General features: G+C 32.5%; 1 protein-coding gene across 3 annotated transcripts in view; it reads right to left on the bottom strand.

Moving 5' to 3' along the window:
- Chd1 (chromodomain helicase DNA binding protein 1) overlaps positions 1 to 20,019 on the bottom strand; it is a 140,784-nt gene that overhangs the window by 15,345 nt on the left and 105,420 nt on the right. For 2 of the 3 annotated variants that reach the window (XM_074077036.1, XM_074077034.1), the window contains 15 exons: positions 17,741 to 17,812; positions 17,036 to 17,185; positions 16,043 to 16,191; positions 15,630 to 15,726; positions 15,448 to 15,543; positions 12,955 to 13,131; positions 9,961 to 10,121; positions 8,525 to 8,566; positions 7,425 to 7,555; positions 6,635 to 6,773; positions 6,311 to 6,461; positions 5,090 to 5,212; positions 4,142 to 4,270; positions 3,215 to 3,478; positions 2,723 to 2,863 (listed from right to left, as the gene is read on the bottom strand). In XM_074077036.1, coding sequence (XP_073933137.1) covers positions 2,723 to 2,863; positions 3,215 to 3,478; positions 4,142 to 4,270; positions 5,090 to 5,212; positions 6,311 to 6,461; positions 6,635 to 6,773; positions 7,425 to 7,555; positions 8,525 to 8,566; positions 9,961 to 10,121; positions 12,955 to 13,131; positions 15,448 to 15,543; positions 15,630 to 15,726; positions 16,043 to 16,191; positions 17,036 to 17,185; positions 17,741 to 17,812 — 2,022 coding nt within the window. The remainder of the gene's footprint in view (positions 1 to 2,722; positions 2,864 to 3,214; positions 3,479 to 4,141; positions 4,271 to 5,089; positions 5,213 to 6,310; positions 6,462 to 6,634; positions 6,774 to 7,424; positions 7,556 to 8,524; positions 8,567 to 9,960; positions 10,122 to 12,954; positions 13,132 to 15,447; positions 15,544 to 15,629; positions 15,727 to 16,042; positions 16,192 to 17,035; positions 17,186 to 17,740; positions 17,813 to 20,019) is intronic. The other variant, XM_074077035.1, reaches the window with a different exon arrangement.

Here is a 20,019-nt window from a genome sequence, read left to right as displayed (position 1 = left end):
AGGGATGCAAGGATGGTTAAACACATAAAATCAATAAATGTAACATGGCACACAAACAGAATCAAGGACAAAAATCACATGATCATCTCAATAGCAGCAGAAAATATCTCCAGCAAAATACAGCATCCCTTTCTGATAAAAGCCCTGAACAAACTAGGAATACCAGGAACATACCTCCTCAACATAATAAAGGCTATATAGTATAAACCTATATAGCCAATACTGTAGGATATGGGAGAAAACTAAAACCATTTCATCTAAAGTCAGGAACTACACAAAGGTTTCTACTCTCTTCACTCTTTTTCAATATAGTGCTCAAATTCTTAGCTAGGGCATACACAGCAAATGCAAATGCCTGAGCCCTAACCACAGTACCACCCACCCCGCCACACACAAAAACAGAAATACCATATGATACTGTAATACCACTCCTGGGCATATATCAGGAGAAATTCAATTCAGCATACAACAGAGATACCTGCATACTCTTGTTTACAGTGGCACTATTCACAAAAGCCAAATTATGGAATTAGCCTAGGTGTCCATCAACTGATAAAGACACATGGACTATTATTTATCCATTAAAGAAGAACAAAATTATGTCGTTTTCAGGAAAATAGATGAAACTGGAAATCATCAGGTTAAATGAAATAAGTCATAGTATCATGTTTTCTCTTGTGTAGCATCGAAACTAGACCGTAAAAAAAAAAAAAAGAATGACAAGAGTGTAAAATGGAAAACTGGGAGAGGGAGGGCAGGCTGTAAGGGTGGGAATCAGCAGGAGGGGGAAAAGATAAGAGGGTGAAAGGAGGTGATAAAGCAGGGTGAATATAATAGAAGTGCCTATTCACATGAATAACAAAATGATGAAACCAGTTAAAAATTATTTGATAAAGAGGGAAGTTAGGATAAGAATGCATGTATGGAAACACCACAATGAAACCCCTTCAAATAATTTACATATACTAATTAAAATGTTTTCACCTCAAAAACAACATATCATCACCTCTTCTATTTTCATCTAATACAGTATGTAAATGAAATCAATAGATTAAAAAGGAGACAAAAAAACACCAGTGTGAAACTATAAAAGTCCTGAGGAACACATATGGGTCAAATAAATAAAATGGAAGATAGAAGCAGTGGCAGCTTACTTTGAATATCCCCCAAATTGTCATTGATTGGAATAATGTCAACAGTCAACCGTGAGAAGAAGAAAACTATAGTAGAACAAATATCTTTTTAAAAGCATGAAAAACAGGTAACAGCTATTAGGGCATGTCATGGAATCAGAAGGGAATGAATAAATGCTCACTATATCAACATTCTCTAGTCAGTGTGCAAGAGGAGAAAGAGGAATGAGAGAATGAGCGGGGGAATCTAGAATAGAAAAGTAGGTCAAAACAAATGTTGCTTTAGAAGGGAAATTTTCCATCTTTCAAGTACAGCATTTGATTAATAAGAGTGATAAGACTAATTACAATTATACTTAAAGTCTTAGAAGTGACTAAAGTATGGTAAATATTCAAACCAGCATAAAACATTCAGAAGTCTCTGAAGAAGCATACGAACATATATATTTATATATTTTTATGCAAAATGTAACCATAATGATACATTTATATATCAAACTATAAATGCTTATATCAGTTGCTGCCTGTAATGATTCAAACTCTGAAAATTCCATGTCTGTTTCATATAACTCAGTCCTTTTCTCTTATTCTTTCTTGATTTTGCTCTATATCTGCACTTTAAGTCTGAATTCAATAAGAATCTCTAACACAATCACTACCAGTTTTTTAGCTTTTTTGAGGAGAGCACTGTTGTGTGTCTGAAAACTTTACATGAGCAATTCATTTAGTCTTTATAATTTCCAAACAGTGGCATTCTGATTCCAGAGCCAGCAATATAAACCATACACATGCTGTTTTCCCACAATGCAACCTCAAGTTTTTCTTAAAATTTTTATCACAAATAATTTCATAGTTGAGGCCATTTTATGAGTTCTTAGCTATCAACAACAAATGGTTTGGACAAAGAATAAGGCAGATGGGTTCTCCCTTCCTTTGAGGAATGTAAATGCATAATAGTGTGCATAACCATTACATTTTAGACCTGTACAATTCAACATGAGGTTTGAGAAACTCCGCCAAGCACCAATTTGGGAACAGACACTGTGTTTAGAAACAAAGTAACATTTCGACAGTGCAATTTTCTGTCCTTAAACATTGGGACTTACATTTTTGTGTCTTTTTGTGCACTTTACTTTTCTAATAATAAAACATTTCAACTTTTCATTTTTATTGTGTATACTAAAATTATCAGTCTGTAAAAGGACGGAGAGGAAATAACTAATCTTTCATCACAGATAAACACCATAAGCTAGAACCTATTGGTTCAGGAATTCAAAGTTTAAAATACAAAAGCTAAATAAAAGAAAAGATTTCCTCTGTTTTTGTTTTTTCAGTACTAGGAACTGACCCCCCTGGGCGTTGGGAGTGCCAGGTGCGTGTTCTGCTCTACCTCTTGCGCCGTGCCCTCAGCCCTCCTTCTATGTATTTCTTAAACCCCTCTGTTCCAATCTTTAATGAGAACTTTTCCACACTGATTCTAGACATCTTTCAAAAGGGCACAATTTCAAATACATTTCTAACTTTACAGCTCCAAATTGCAATTTAAATAAAATGTTGTATGAATAGTAATTAGAAAGTCTACTGCTTACAATGCTGAATGTCTTCTGATCCAGCTCTTCGGACTCTTCAGATATGGGAACTGGTTCACCACTTGCAGTAATATGAACTGGAGCATCTGACACTGAAGATTTTTTGGATCGTTCCTTATTTTCAGACTTGGATTCATTCAACTGGAAAAAGAGAAAACAAAAGTCCAACAATAAAGACAAATTGATTAGCATTTCCAGAAACCAATTACTCTCTCATTTTATAAGTGCTTACTCTCACTGAATAATCTTACTATTTCATTTTTTTCTCAACCTTATTTGGGGAAACCAAAAATACATCTCCTTCTAAATGTTATCCTGCATATGAGTCATGTAAAGTGTTCAAACTATTTTTCTCCTTTATGACATACCCACACATACTTTTGAAGAACTCATTTACTGAGACTAATATGGGTTGGTATGTCATTTGGTCTCCTAAAATATAAATACACTAGTTTTTTTTACTTTCTAAATTTTACATTATGATGTGCATACCTTTTCTTCCTTTATGTCTTTGTCTTTCTGCATAGCTTCTTTTACTTTGTTTTCTCTTTTTTCTTTAAAATCTTTTTCCTTTATATCTTTCTTATCCTCTTTTTCTTTTATCTCCCTTTTAAGTTCTCTTTTATTCTCCTTTTCTTTTGCTTCCCTCTTTTCTTCTGGTTCCTTCTTTACACAAACATCTGGCTCTGGCTTTTCTTCACTGTCTCTTTCTGTTTTAATTTTTTTATTTGGATGTTTCACAGAAGTGATCTCATCCTGCAAAGTGCAAGTATGGCCAATTATTACTAACTAAAATTTGGCAAAGACTAATTTTTTTTGTGTGTATTACTTTGGATTGCATGTATATGGATTCTGAAAGTTATAACCCAGAATCCACTTAATAGTAACACATGCAATGTTTACCTTCCTATAAACTAAGGAAAATCATTCAAATTCGTAAGATTTAAAAGAGAAAGAAGCTCATTGAATTGGCAAATGTTTGAAAACAAGGGACCTCTGATACATCTACTATATAGGTAGAATTGTGTTCTATTAATGAGACTACATCAGGAACCACAAATAAAGAAAGAAAGAAAAAGGAACAAAAGAAAAATTCAGTACCTGAAGTTCAAACTTTAAATGTAAAGTACATAAAAACACATTATGGCTGGGCACCGGTAGCACATGCCTATAATCCTAGCTACTTGGGAGGCTAAGATCAAGAGGATTGTGGCTCAAGAGCAGTGGGAGTATATACTTCTCAAGATCCCATCTCCAAAATATATGGAGCAAAATGGACTGAAGCAAAATGGACTGGAGGTGTGGCTTAAGTGGTAGAGTGCTTGCTTTGCAAGCACGAAGCCCTGAGTTAAACCCCCACATCATACATCATTTTCCCTGTTCATACAAAAAGTTGCTCTTCTGAAAATGCATTCTTACTTTATCATCATCTTCATCCGACTTCTCTGAAGGTAAGGGAGAAGAATCACTCTTTATTTCCTCTTTTACTTTTATGGACTTCATTGTTTTATTCTTCTTAGTTCTTTCTTTTTTCCTCTTGGAACCTCCCTAAAAATAAATATTTTATTTTAACCCCACAGATTATATTTTTTAAAAAATTTCATAAAAAACCTAAAAGCTAAAACATACATACCTATCCTTAATGTATTGTTGATAAACTACACCAAGCTTGGAAAAATCAGTAAATGTGCTGTAAGTCAATGGACCAAATATATTCATGCCTAAATAAATACTAGCAAATGTAAGTATTCCTTTAAAAAGAAAAGTAGAAATTGATTTTTCTGTTTTAGATTATGACCAACTAAATTTAATGGTATCAGAGATAGCAATGGAAATTATTTATTTATTTTTAATGCTACATAGGTAGTTATTGACATTGTGGTCACAGGCAGAGTTTATGTTTCTGACCATTCCTTTTCTTGGTGCCATTTTACAGCATTTTGAACCTCCTCGTCTTAGAGGAGGTTCAATGACATACTGTCCCTTAAATTCTCTAATACCACCAAGGAATATAGGCTTGTCTTAGAGGAGGTTCAATGACATACTGTCCCTTAAATTCTCTAATACCACCAAGGAATACAGGCTTGCCCTCTCAGAAAGTACTCACTCTGAATAAACTTTTTTTTTAATCCCTCTTATAACACTAGAAAAAGCAGTGTTTCAGTTCTGAAACATATGATTCACCAGTTTTAACACACATGGTAAGAACATTTAAGGCAAAACATTTTCATATTAAATATTGACTAATAAATTACAGAAAAACACACTTATAAGCTCTTAGTAACTACAAATGGGGAGCACGGTCAGTAAACCAGATTTACTTTACAAAAAAGTGAACTACTCTGAAGCATCTAAATTTTAACTTACTGCACCAGAAAGTCTCAGAGCTTCTTTTTTTGCAAGATCTCTACTGAGTAATTTGATGAGGTAGTCTGCACGTGTCTGTAACTGTTTTGCTTGTGGTTTTTTATCAGGATCATCTGGAAGAATCTGAAAAAGCAACTCATTTTTCAGGTTGTTTTTAATAAATAAAATGAAAAACTCACTAATAAAAGAATGTCTAACTATTTTAACATACATACTATATAAAACTGACTAATAAGTTACAATTCTTAATATTAGTAGGAGTAAGTGACTCATACAAAATACACTTTACACCTGTATCACAAAGATTTACTTTTCTTGGTAAAGAATTCTTTAAATATCTTTCCCCAAGTGCTGGGTATCAAACCAAGCCCTTCCTGCATGCTTGCAAGCACTAGACCACTGAGCCACACCCTTGGCCCTTGGAAATGAATTATAAATAAATATACATTAAAAAAAAAAAACCACCCTCCTTATTATCTTTCAAAGTAGAAGCAGAAAAGTATAAGGTTACAAATTTCTTTCACAAAATACACAAAACGGAATTTAACATCCAATATTACTAAATGTTACTGCATCCTTAGGCTCCCTTCATCTTTCAATAATAGTATATTTAACTATAATGTATACAAGAATTCCTAGGACACAAAGAATCATTTAGATGATGATTCAAAACATACATTATGAGAAAACCTATACAATGGAAATCTAAATTAGTTTTTTGCTTCATAAAAATAAATGATAAAACACTAATATCTAAAGATCCCCATTTGTCAAAGAGGAAAAAATATCAAAAGATAAACAATAAGATGTAGTATTTTACATTTTACCACTGAAATGTTTTTAGCTAATGTAGTAGAATCAAACCACCAAAAATCCTAAACATTGTTTCATAGTATTTTTTAAAAAACGTTAAGATTAAGTATTCTTTTCTGTCCTTACTTAAATGAAAGAACTTTGACCCACTCATCTAAAGAAAAATATACTTACGCCTTACCAACATAATTTCAAAAGTAAACCAAAGTGTCAGATCAATTATCTAAACTCGACCCTTTCACAAAAAAACACCTTCTAAAGAAGTCAAGTTCACACAACTAACTAGAGCTTGATTTCCTTATTCCCAGTAGAGATAATTTCCAAAAGAATTCCAACAAAACAAAACAAAAACCTTAGAGTAAATTAAATCCAACATTAATGGTCAATGAAGTCAAGAAATACAAGTACCTTGTGTGTCAGACTGAGGTCAGGATCCATTTTTATCATTTCCCAACTTCCATAGCCATATTCATAGATACCAATTAATAAATTGGAGTCATCTTCTTTGCCCCAATCTATATCAAAATGAGCTGCCTTCGTGTGGCATGAGATTGTATACCTAGCATCAAAGTTAATGATAGTTAAATTTATATCTGTCTTATTAAAAATTAATCCTGGAAAACATATTCGAGTAACAAAAAATTTTGATTCAAGGGCTAGCCAATAATGCCATAAAAACATGTTCATAACCAAATCATTGAATAACATAATTTTTATGCATAAATAACTCACTGCTTTCTTTCTTCTGGATCTGAAGGAATGGATTTGTGCAAAGGTATTAATTCTTCTTCGTGGGAGATAACTAGCTTAGCATTCACTTGTACTCCTGATATTCGGAATGTTGGCCCCTTCGCTTTTCCAAGTCTACCACCTTAATTTTTTTTAAACAAGAGTATAGAAAAAGCGTATGAAACCCAATACACGAAACAACATACATTATTATTTGTACTTGTGTTAATACTGATATTATAAAAAGGAGATTACTGGAAAAATCTTAATTTCACTATGTATATACTAGCAATTATAAGATGTGGATTCACAAAACTTTTTTATGTAATTAAATGTTTTAAATATACAAGGAAGATCATCTATTAATACTGTTGGCTTCAAAATAAGAATTGTAGTTTTTTTTACTCCTTGTGATTACTAACTCTAATACAAATACTTTTCTTCCAGCCGATGAATTATAAAGTAAGCATAATGAAGTATACGCTGAACCAGTATCATACATGTATATTTAAATTTTATTATTCTAGTAATGTATACTAAAAAGAGAGTATAACATTATTTCCTGTCATTATGTCCCAGTCAGAATATATCAGGACCTCTAAAGGATAGATTCTATAGCCTTCAAAACTGTTAATTCTGTTCTCCATTTCTGATCATTCAGAATGGCCTTACTTTGTCTTTTAAAGCATCCTTTTTAAAATGGATATACATGTAAGTTAAGATATAATACCTAAATTAATGAACGTATACTTTGAAGCTTTCATTTACTTTTTAAATTTCATTTTAATATTACCTGTGCGTTCTGTTCCTGAAGAACTATCCTTTAAAGCTTTAATGCAACCATTATGTACCAATTCTCCTAGTCGCCTAAGGTCTGTTTCTAACTTATCAACTAATTCAGCATCTCGAGCAATTGCATCTAATCTGTAAAAAAAAATTACAAATTTCAGTTAACTATATTAAATGAAGTCACGCTGTTTAAGAAAAACTAAGCTTCATTCTATTTCAAGCTCTAAATGTCATTTTATTGTCTCCCCTGTAATTTCTAGTTCATATAACTGGCACAAAATACATAAAAGCTAGAACAATTTATTAGGAGAACAATTAATTTATATATTCAAGAGCAATAATTCATTACAGCAAATGAAAGACTCAAAATTTGAAGACTATACACCAATTATAAAAAACCTTTTCAAAACTGCTCAAATTCTAAAACAGTTCAAAAGGAAGTGATAAAGCTTCATGACAGTTACAAAGGGAAAGGGTAAAGTTTTGTAATTATTACTATACACCAAACACATAAAATAAATAAAGATTAACATTTAAAAGTTTTTCTGTCATCTAAAATAATCTGCAATTATTTCATTTTAATCAAGTCATCTCAAAGTAAAATGATGTTTCTATTTTAAGGATTTTTATGAGAAAAAAGTTTGAGTCTTTGCTGCTTTATATTCAGTCAGTGGGTTGACTGCAATAAAAGACAAAAATATTCAATTCACCAACAATGACTTCGTTTAATCCGTAACTTCAAAAAAATCCTGCTTTGACAATCTGAATTTCGCTAAAGTCTGTGTACTAAGAAGATATATGCTGTAGAAAATTTTGTGTTATTTCACAACTTGCTACTAAAAAACAAGAAAAAGATTGTGAAAACTGACTTACAGTTACAAAACATGTTTACAGACTTTAAAGACATGAAAATTTAAAACTCTTGAAAGTATTAATAGTACAAAAATATTTTTAAAACTCAATCTCAACTTTGCTAGATTAATTCTGTAACTGCCTATTAAAAGCAAATTCAGCAAAGTAGCTAAAATGAGTAGAATACAAGTAAATGAAGCTGAGCATATGTAACACAAGTCATAATTCTATGAGAATGGCGTGTGTATTTACCTTTCCAGAGGGCCACCAAATTTCTTATAACTCTTGATAAACCTAACAGAAAATAAATGGTTGGCTTAAACATGTGCTTCATCATCCATTTAAAAAAACATATTATGTACACAGAAATAAGAAAATACTTGTTAGTGCAAAAGTTAATTCAAGATACTACCAAAAAAAATGAATAAACTGGCATAAACAAAAATGTTAAGACATTAAGCTATATCAAGACACATATTTCATATATTTCAACAACCAGGATGAAGTTAAGATGTAAATAAAACAATAGAAGCTAAATTTTATTTTTAAAATTACTTTATTATTTTCACAAGACAAAAAAAAAAAAAGTTCAAAGTTTCCACAGACACTTCCATGGTGGGAAGTGTCTCCAGAGTAATAATTTATCAATCATATTACACCTCCTCATACTCCAAATGATAAGAAAAATTTACCGAAAGGCTTTAATTCAGATGTGTATTATACCAACAATGGAAAATAAAAATTTTACTTCAGAATAAAGCTACTTAGGTGGTTGATGGATGAGGGATAATATCCAGGAAAAGTAGATGAAATACTTCTTCGACTAAAGACAGAAAGTCCAGCAAATCAGATTGTCATTAACAGTACCCTTACAAAAGCTAACAATGTATTTAGTTTTCTGGTAGAGACAATGAGGAAGAACTTTATCAGTCAGGTCTATGATTTAAAAGAAAAGAGTTACAATGACTTGAAAGAAACAAACTGTCAAAATATGAAAATGAACAACTTTCACAAATTTTACATGCAAAATTATTACATAAACAAGAGAAGCTACTATCGCATTTTCCTTAAACAAATATGTACAGATAAATATATTTTAAGCACAGGCTATCATTTGTCCCACATAGCAATCTTACCTCTATTCTTACTTGGCCATAGCAGAAATTATTTTTGTTTTCTGTGGTACTGGGGATGGAACCCATGCATGCATATAATGAGCATAGGAACTACTGCTAAGCTATATTTCAGGACCCAGAAATGCTTTTAACATGGATACTTTCAAAAAGCAATCGCCTCATAGTTAAGAAACTAGAAAAATATAGAATTATTCCCACAAAAGATCAGTAAGGCTTGGAATAAGTGCAGTGTGAATTTTAATAACATGTCAAAATGTACCTTCGTTATTCAAAAGGGTCATTATTCAGAACGATATTAATGAAACCAAAAAATTTCAGTAGTCTAAAAAGTGTAACTATAGATAAGTAACACGCAAATATTAGGTGTTAAACTTTGTTTTCAGGGTTCTGATGACTTCTCAAAAGCAGAACCATCCAATTCTTACTCAAATATATGTTTGCCTCCTCTAAAACTTTCATTTAATTTTTAAAAATTACTGGATTTTTACATTTTAGTTTCACCCGCTAATAAAACCAAGTAAAAACAAACAAAATGGTCTTATATCATCTTACCGCCTAATTTCTGCATCACTAAATCCTTTAATATTCTCTCGAGGGATAGTGCGTGGTCTTCCACGTTTCTTTGGCCTTTTCCTTTCTGAGATTGAATCACTATCAGATCCAGAGTACCTCCTACTTCTACTGCGCCTCCCTTCACTTCCGTTGAAACTAATCTGGAATTTGAGAACCAATATTTACCCAAGTTTAGGATAAAGTAAGATTTCATACTAAAGGCAAAAAAAACACAGTGAAAGACAGTAAAAGCTTAAAAATATAGTATTCTTATAAATAAAAAATATTCCAAGAATAAAAGTAATATAAAGAAGAGGGTAATATAATATGTTAATGACAATTATGTTGATGGCCTTAATATTTATAGCAGTCTTATAAATCAACATGAAAAGTTTTTTTGTAAAGGTATGAGAAAGGTAATTAATGAGCAATTAGTAGATGATATAAAAACAAAATTATGCTAACTTAATGGCAATTTAAAAAATGCAAATTAAAGTAACAATGAAATGAAATTCCTTTCTAAACCAACTTGACAAACACTAAACAAGCAATAATGGCCACGATTGGTAATGGTACAGAAAAAGTAGACATTTCATACATTTTCAGTGGGTACTTAAACTACAGCAAAGGGTAATTTGGAAATATTCCATCAAAAGCCTTAAAATCATTCTGCTGACCAAAACCTATCACTTCTAGGAGATCACTTTCTGAGGAGATCAGAAATGTGAAGTACATTGATCAATAAGTCATCTACATGATAAAGAAAAAATAGAAGCAATCTAAGTATTCATTAAAGAGAGTAAAGAAATAATCCACACAATGGAATGCTGAGAAGTCATTAAAAATTATGTTGTAGAATACATTAAAAATTGTATTGTAAAATTAACATTCATCATATATGTCAAAGGGAATAAAACAAGTTCAGCAGCCTAATTCCATTTAATTTAACAAATGATGTGCATTTAAAAAGTGGAATAGTGTCAACTCTAATAAATCTGCTAGTGTTACTAGTCATAAATCTAGGGAGGCAGAGTGATTGAGTCCTGATCCTTTTTTACTGTTTTCCTTTTAAATATGCATGTATAGTGTTCTAACTAAAACAAAAATGCCACATAACCCACATAAATGACTATCTATAACAACCATAGTTTTAATGAATATATCAAAAACGTTACTGTGCAGCTTTTTGGAGTTCCTTTAAGTTGCTATACATACTTTGAGTCCCTAATAGGCAAAGGCTAATGAAGTTGAGGATGGCAATTAGTTCTTACTTATTTTAACCTATTCTTACTCTAACGTAATGCCATGTTTCCCACACACTATAAAAGGAAACCACTTTGGAGTTTGCAGAAATAAACACAAATAAGAAACAGACTATACAGTCATTTTCAGGTCAAAAACCTATTGTGTGGGTCCACTTCTGCTTGTTCTGCTATAAGCTGGTAGGGGCACTGCACCCACCCTACAGCTATTCTAATCCACAACATTACAAATTTTCTTAAATACAGGGCTGAAATCACAAGGCAACTTAATCATCTAAAATATAAGGAAAGGACTGGTGCTGAGGCTTGAGTGGTAGAGTACCTGCCTCAAAAGGAGAAGGCTCTGAGTTTAAACCCCAGCAATACAGAAGAAGATAAACATAGCCAGGAAAAGATGGTAAAAAATAAATCTCACCAATAAGAAAATTAAGAATAGGAAAGAATTAAACAGTAGTCATCTCTGATAATGCAGATTTCAAAACTGTAAGAGACAAAAGTTACTTCACACTAATAAAGGGAATAATCATAAAGATGAAATAACAACTATTAATATGTATGTGTGAGATGCTGGTACACCTAACTTCATTAAACAAACACTACTGAACTTAAAAGCACAGAAAGACCCCAAACAATGAGAGTGGAAATCTTCAATACTCCACTGTCACCAAATAGGTCATCCAGACACAAAAATCAACAAAGATATCTCAGAATTAAATGACACCACAGACGATATGGACTTAACCGAGATCTAGAGGGCATCTCACACAGCAGCAACACAAAATACATTTTACTTAGCAGTCCATGAAACTTCTCCTTGGCAGAGTACTATTAACAAAAATTTGGTACTTTGCTCATCTGGGCTAAAAAGAAATTTTTAAATTCAAATTATACAAAGGATCATTACAGACTTAGACTAGAAATCATTAACAAAGGTACTCGGAAAAACCTTTGAATAAAAAAAGATTTCTAACACTATAGTGTCCAAGAGGAATTCACATGGTAAATTTTGAAAGGAAGGAAAATGAAAACAACACATGCTGAATATACAGAAGATTCAGAAAAGGCAATTTAAAAGAAAATCTGTACCATTAAATGCTAATAGAAAAGAATATATCAACTCAGTAAGCTTACACTTTAAAAGAACAAATTAAATAAAAAGCAAGAAGAAATATTTAAAAAGCAGAAATATATGAATTAACTTAGAAAAAAAATCAACAAAAGGCTGGTTCTTCAAAAAAAAAAGAATGAAACTGAATCTCTACCTAGAATGATCAAGAAGAAAACTTACGAATACTAAGAATGAAAGAAGGGCATCATTAAATATCCTAGACACTAAAATGATAAGGGGATATGGATACTGTAACTTTATGACTACAAATTCAATAACTTAAAGACATCAAACAGATTCCTCAAGGAAATAAACTGTCAAACTGATTCCCAAAGAAACAGATAGCATGAACAGTTAACTTTATCTATAAAAGAAACTGAAGTTAATTAAAAACCTTTCAACAAAGAAAATTACAGGCCCATATTTTCTCTAACAAATACTCCCAAACATTTAATGAAGCAGTATTTACAAATCTATCCAAATTATTCCCAAAAATAAAAGACGAGGGAACACTTTTCAACTTACTTTATAAGGCAAACATTACCTAATCAAAGACAAAAGGAAAAAAAAACCCATGGCAATACTCCTCATAAATAGGAATACTTTATTATATTACAAAGTTACCTGTTTTGCACAGTTTCTCATTCTTGGAAGCATATAAATTTCTTCAAGCTCCTTTTGCCTTTCTTCTTCTTCTAATCGTCTTCTTTGATCTTCTGGAATGATTTCTTCCCAGTTCTTTGAATTTCTTTCAGGTTCCAATTCAATGTCATCTTCATCCATATTTGAAAAGTTGGCAACCTGATAAATTCCAGATATTAAATAGAACAAGTATGATAGAAAAATTTATCCTTAAGTTATACATTTATTTTTTTAAGGAAGGAGTATCATGTCATAACGATAATAAAACCTAATTATCAGCCAGATACTGTGGCCCATGTCTACAATTACAGCTAATTGACAGGCAGAGGAGGCATCATTTGAGTACAGGCCAGCCTGGACAGCTTAGTGAGACTATCTCATAAACAATGAAAACAAAAACCTAAATATCTCAGGATAATGAACATGACGGCGAACAACACCAAAAATAACCACTAAACTATCTAGGTTTATTTCTTTATGAGGGTAAAGTACATCAAACCAGATGACGTCTAAGAATACTTTTTTTAGGAATGCTTCTCTTTGCCCTGCCGCTCAACAAGCTAGTGTAACAGAACTAAAGGCAGGTAATTAGAGGCAGTTAATAAAATAACTAAAAAGTAATTTATAATGAACTAAAGAACGTACTCTTTTTCTTTTTTTTTGGCAGTGCTGAGGTTTGATACTTGCTAGGCAAGTGCTCTACCACTTGAGCTATTCTGCCAGCACAATATTCCCATCTTTATAATCATATAAACAGAACATAGAGAGCAACTGACAAAGAAATCCCTAAGATTTTAGAAAAATGACTTAGGCTCTCTAAGTCCTTGTTTTCATCTCATTTCTAAAGGAATGGATACAACTAACTTTTGTGAGGATAAAAGATGTCTTAAAAGTACTCAGCAGAGTCTGGTATACAATAAACACTCATTAAAGGTGGCTACCAATACTAATATATTAAAACTTGTAGATAACTGGATGAAGACAAGAGAACTATGCTTATTCTAAAATTAGAAATAATGGAGTGAAAGCAAGAGTTTATTCTCTATTATTAAAATACAAGGCCCGGTATGGTGACACAAGCCTGCAATCCCAACGTTTAAGAAGCTGAGGCAGGAGGATTACAAACTCAAGGTGAGTCCAAGCTACACAGCAGACCCTGTCCCCCCCACCCCCCAAAAAAGTTAAAAAAAATAAACAAAATGACAACCTTAAAGCTGTCTACCAATACAGCTCATATACGGCTATGAATGAGTATTAATTTACTGACACAAAAATAATCTATATTTACTCCAAGCATCAGTGAGATTTTTTAAATTCCCAATTAATTAAATCAATGGCAAATAATTATGGGGGTGAGGGGAGAGAGTTAGCTAATTAAGTCCAGACTGCTGGTTTCAGAAAGCTTCACTTCTTACCAGGACTATTAAAACAGTTTCCTAACTTATCTCCCTGTGTCAAGTGTTTTCCGCACTACAGTCTATCTGCCACACAGCAAATTAATTCATCTAAATTGACAGCTTTTGACTCATTTCTGTGCTTTTGGTGTGTGGTATACAATTAAGGTACTTCATAAATATTTGTTGAATGAACAAATGCCCTGAATTTAATTGATCCCTAAGAACTCAGTTCAGAGAAAATAGCTAAGATGAAGAGGGACCTATTTCTTTAAACAAATGGTACTCAACTTCCTCCATGAGGACAGTTGACTCATGTTGCTTTAGGACTTCTTGCAATTCTTCAGCCCTCACCAAACCAGGGATATTTATTACTATTAATAAATAGTAATTTACACCTTATTTTGTTTGACTACTAGAATTTTCTTGTTGTAATTCTTAAAACTAATCTATTGCTAACAACTGTGCCAATAAAAACCTGCTGAAAAGTCTTTAGTCATGGAAATCTAAATAAAAGATGACATGCAAGCCAGGAATGGTGGTACAGGCATGTAATCCCAGCATTCAGGAGGCTGCAGCAGGAGGAACTTGAGTTCAAGGGTAGCCTGAACTATATAGTAAGACTGTCTCAAACAAACCAGCAACAACAAAAAAAAAGAAAAAAAAATGAAAAACCCAATCATTTACATTCACCTAATATTTGAGGGCATAGCTATTTGCTGAGCAAAATTCTAAGTACTAGTTAGTAGACAACAGCCCTTCCCATACAACTAAAACTATTTTCATAAATGACTCGGTCTCTTTCAAATAAGTTTGTCTGAAGAAGAAAGGTTTTTATACTATAGCAGATTTTCAGATGAAATAAGATCTTGCTGCTTAAAGAAAGATTAAGAAAACCCTAAATAATTTCCTCTCCATCTGGTATCTATAAAAAATTTAAAAAATTGTATATATCAAAAATTCATCAATCTCTTATTGTATAAAGATTTTTATCCCTACAAAAACTTATTCAAACCTTACACTGTAAAGAAATTAAAAAAAAAAAACCAACAAAAAAGAGGAAAGACAAAAAGAAACCTACCTTGAACTGGGAAAGCAATTCATCTCCTACAGTTAAGGGGCCTGGTTCATTTTCATGAGTTTCAGCCCTCTTCAAGATTTCATCTATATCCATTTCCTATAATTAGAAGGAAATCTTTAAATAGGCTTGAATCCTTCTTATCAAGTAGATAGCAACACATATTCTGAGACAATTTTTCTTACCTGGGGCTCTTGTTCTTCTCCTTCAGGTTCCTTAAAAAGTTCCTCAGCACCAAACTTTAAAATGGCTGATAATTCTTCTTTATTGAAAGGAGTTGAACTACAAAGAGGAAAAACAAAAACACTTAATATTAACAGCTAACACACAACACTTTTAGTATATTGACAACTTTCTGACAATTATATGTTAGGTTTCAATGTACTTATTTTAAAGCTAAGCACAAAAGATATAGGGATTTCCTTTAACATGACCAATCTGTAGTGACGAAGCCAGGTATTACTAAAATAAGTCTAATGGCTTCAAATATAGAAAGACAGCACACTTCAGTGATCTATTCAGTGATATAACACTAAGGAAAAACAAGTTTAGGATCACTCTAAAATGACATCTTTTTTTTTTTTTTTACAGTAATCACCTTGATGGAGCAGAACCTGTGTGTAGTACTGTCTTCCCAGTTGTGTCCATTCTTTGAATTACAAGATGATCTAAAACCATTTTCTTTTTGGCCCTTTCAAGAATATCTTCTTCAACAGATCCCTTTGTAACTAGACGATATATATTCACCTGTAAAAGCAGGCATGAAGAAACAAATTGCTATAAAAAGGATTTGTTTTGCTAACCTTAGATGCCCAAACATTAGTACATAGACTGGCTTACCATATATGAAGGTTTCAATGGTCAAAAGCAAAATAAAAACTTAAAAATACGTAACAATACGGCTAAAGCAAACATTCTTCAATTTAAGAGACAATTTTGAGAATGTATCTTTCCTTCTTACATTCCTGAAATTTTATTTGATTATTATTTTAAGGAGTTAATATTGTATCAGTTCTTTTAATTCTGATGTTTCACCATTCAATATAAAATTCTATGAAATGCTCCCAAATTAGTAAAGAAACCCTACCATGAAACAAAACCTCCCCAAACTGATAAGAATTGATGCACATTAAGCATTCTCTATTTCTCTAGATCAGAGAAGAGAAATAATATCATCACATGAGGGTATTTTATTATAGTATATCAGATAGTTATACAGAATATATAAAATGGGACCAAGTCTTACACGTATAGAATCATGTAAGCACACGGACAACATATGAGTAGAAAGGCAGCAGGGGCTAGTCACTCTTAGAAGTTAAAATAAGCAAAGACATTAAAACATTCCATTCTGAAGTTATGAACAAAAGAACAGAATGGTGATGATCTAAACAAAACGTATGATCTTAATTTAGGCAGATTTTCTGGGTTGTTTTGGTAAATCGGGCACCTCAAGACCCTATTTGTTAAACAACAGTATGATTGTTCCCATGATTTTCCAATGATCTCTCATCAATTCTACACTGTAATGACACAAAAAATATAAACAAAAAAATTCTAAAACAGTAAAAACAACAGGAATTAAAAATACCTGTTTCTTTTGCCCAATTCGATGAGCTCTTGCCTGTGCCTGAAGATCATTTTGGGGATTCCAGTCAGAATCAAATATAACAACAGTGTCAGCAGAGGCTAAATTAATCCCTAAACCCCCAGCTCTTGTTGAAAGCAAAAAGCAGAAATCCTGTAAGGAATTATAATATGGAAGGTTAAATCACTACTTTAAGCTGTGACTGAATAATAAACTGAAAATAATTTTGCAACTGAGTTTCTGAATTTAAACAGTGCTTTACTAATAAAACTGAAAGGCAGCAAAATACCTCATTTGCCAACTTTTAGTAAGATCAATCAAGACTCCAAGATATAAACCCGCATGATAATAAATACCAAATTCAATACAATGTTCACTTCTGGTAAAATGGGGAGGGAATGAGGCCTCAACTACATATGTCTGTGAAATTTATTTACTTAAAAATATACAAAGACACACAGAAGAACTCTAAGTGAAAATGGCCTAATTTACTTTGAAGCAAATTAACTATCATATGGAAATAGTATTGATATGGGTAAAATTGTTCAGATTTAACATACAATATCAACTGAAAATAAAAAACTCACTTGCCAATAAAAACTGGTTAGCACCAGTAAGACTCTTTGAAAACAACCACAAATATGATAGCTAAACAAAATAACTAAACAATAAGTAAAACAAAATTTCCAATTTTAAAAGCATTCATACCTCTGATCCCTCAGCATTAAAATGATCTAGAGCTTGTTTCCTCAGCTCCCCTTTTATTGATCCATCTAATCTCTAGAATAAAACACATTAAAATACCATATAAACCAGAAGCAAAATGTTAAGCAATTAAAATTACAGTTGAAAAAACATGCTTAAGTCCAATGAGGTTATTGGAACAACAGCATTAGTGCCACCTGAGAACAAAGAAACATAAATTACAGAGCCCTAACCCAGATCTACTGAATCAGAAACTCTGGAGAGTCCAGCAAAAGTTTTCCTGCTAATACATATTAAAGTTTGAGCGACATCATGGGCTCTTGTCAGCCTGCCTGAGTATCTTACTCACTAGATGCCTTGGGCAAATGATTCAACTTTTCTCCATGGCAGTTTCTTTCTCAGTAAAGCATACACCGTAGGTGCCTTGTTCATAGACTATAGAGTTATTGGGAAACACTTAGCATAGCACCTGGCAATCAATATGAGTGCTTGCTAAATGTCAGCTGTTACTGGACTCAGGGTTTGGCCCTGTAGTGAGTAGTAATAGCACATGTGAGACCCTGGATCTGATCTCTAGCAGGGGTAGAGTGTACTGTTTTCAGTTAAATTCCCATAGACTTTTATAATTATTAACTTGTTATAGATGAGAAATGACTTGCTACTATGATCCATGCATTTAACTGATAGATTAAATTAATATTTGGGGAAGCCATGTTAACTTTTGCTCATTTTAGACATAAATTCTCAATGGACAGACGAGATAAAAAGGAATTTCTTGGGCTGGTGGAGTGGCTCAAATGGAGTACCTGCCTAGCAAGCATGAGGTAAACCTCCAGTGTCCCCTGCCCAACCCCAAAAATAAGGAACTTCTTTAACCTGAAAAAAATATGTACAGAAAATTTTATAGCAAACATTTACAATCAAGAGTTAACAAATAAAAAAAAGAAGAAAAACAGTAAACCATTATTCCCAGTGCAACTACTGCCATCCTATATTGAACTGTCACAGAGCGATAAGAAAAAAGGGGGGAAAAGACAAAGAAAAAATCTGGAAAGACTAGAAAAAAAGTAAATTATTATCATCCACAGATCACATGATTGTCTATCAAACCTGAAGAAATTCTGCTCAAATGAGTAATAGAGATTAATCACTTAGAGAAGCAACACAATAAAACAGGCAAAGTTTTAGCAAAGTTAAGATAAATAACCAAAAATCATTGGCATTTTTGTAAAATAGCATGAGAAATGAAAATTTCAATTTTAATCAAATTTACAACCTACAATAGTAAAAGCAAAAATGCAGAAAGAGGTTACAATAGAAAATATGTAAAAAACATGTTTTGGAGAGCTGAGGTTATAACTCAGTAAGAGTGCTTGCCTGGAACACATAAGACCTAGGGTTTGATCTGTAGCACTAGAGAAAAAACAAATAAACCAAAACATGTTTTTGGTTGGCTGGTTGGTTTTAGTCTCTGAGTTTATTCCTGTTAAGGAATAAACAGCATAGTCAAACAGAAGCCTAGGCTACCATTTTAGAAGAGTTTCAGAAGGAAATGTAAAAATGGATCCTTTTTAAATAGTTTTTTGTTGTTTTTCTTTTCTGTCCTGTTTCTCACTCCCAGAATTATTGGACTCAAGAATCCCTGAACCATTGCAGATTCTACAATACAGATTAGTGTGCTCTAAACTGAAGGCTTATTCAGCTTTCTTGGATATCCCAAATCTATTCTCACATATCCACCTACCATTCAGATTTTATTATTTTGTCCTCTCTTGTTTCTGTGTCCTAGAAAATTTCTATTTCCTCCAACCCCAAATACTTTATTACCATTTGAGAAAAATTCTGGAACATGAAATGAAGAGGTAAATTTGTATGTTCAATTCACCATTTTTATGAGAAGCCTCCTCTTTTTATAATCATCTCTAAGAAAAACCTGTTACTTACCTGGAAATTAGGTTAACAGGTAACTTGGGAAGTGAAGAAAGAACATGCTTTTTTTTTGCAGCAGGGCAGATTGTTCATGGAAACTAACCAGCATACAGCAATCACACAAGTTGGCTTTGCTTGTGTCAAGTTTCTTTAACTTCAACTGAAGGTATTACCAATGACTGAGTCAGAAGAAAATATGACAAAGTGCTCCAGGGGAATATCAAAATTGCTCATTGGGGCCTTACTATCATCTTCCTCTCAGAAGCAGGATAAGAAAATCCAATGTGTCCTCTTAGCTTTCCCCCCACAAAAGCAGAACACTGATGCTTTTGTAAAGCCGAAATAAGTTAGTC

Source organism: Castor canadensis, chromosome 6 (genome assembly GCF_047511655.1).
Source record: "Castor canadensis chromosome 6, mCasCan1.hap1v2, whole genome shotgun sequence".
Classification (NCBI taxonomy): Eukaryota; Metazoa; Chordata; class Mammalia; order Rodentia; family Castoridae; genus Castor; species Castor canadensis.
The sequence above is the reverse complement of the archived record's forward strand: the minus strand, read 5'-3'. Positions and strand labels throughout refer to the sequence as shown.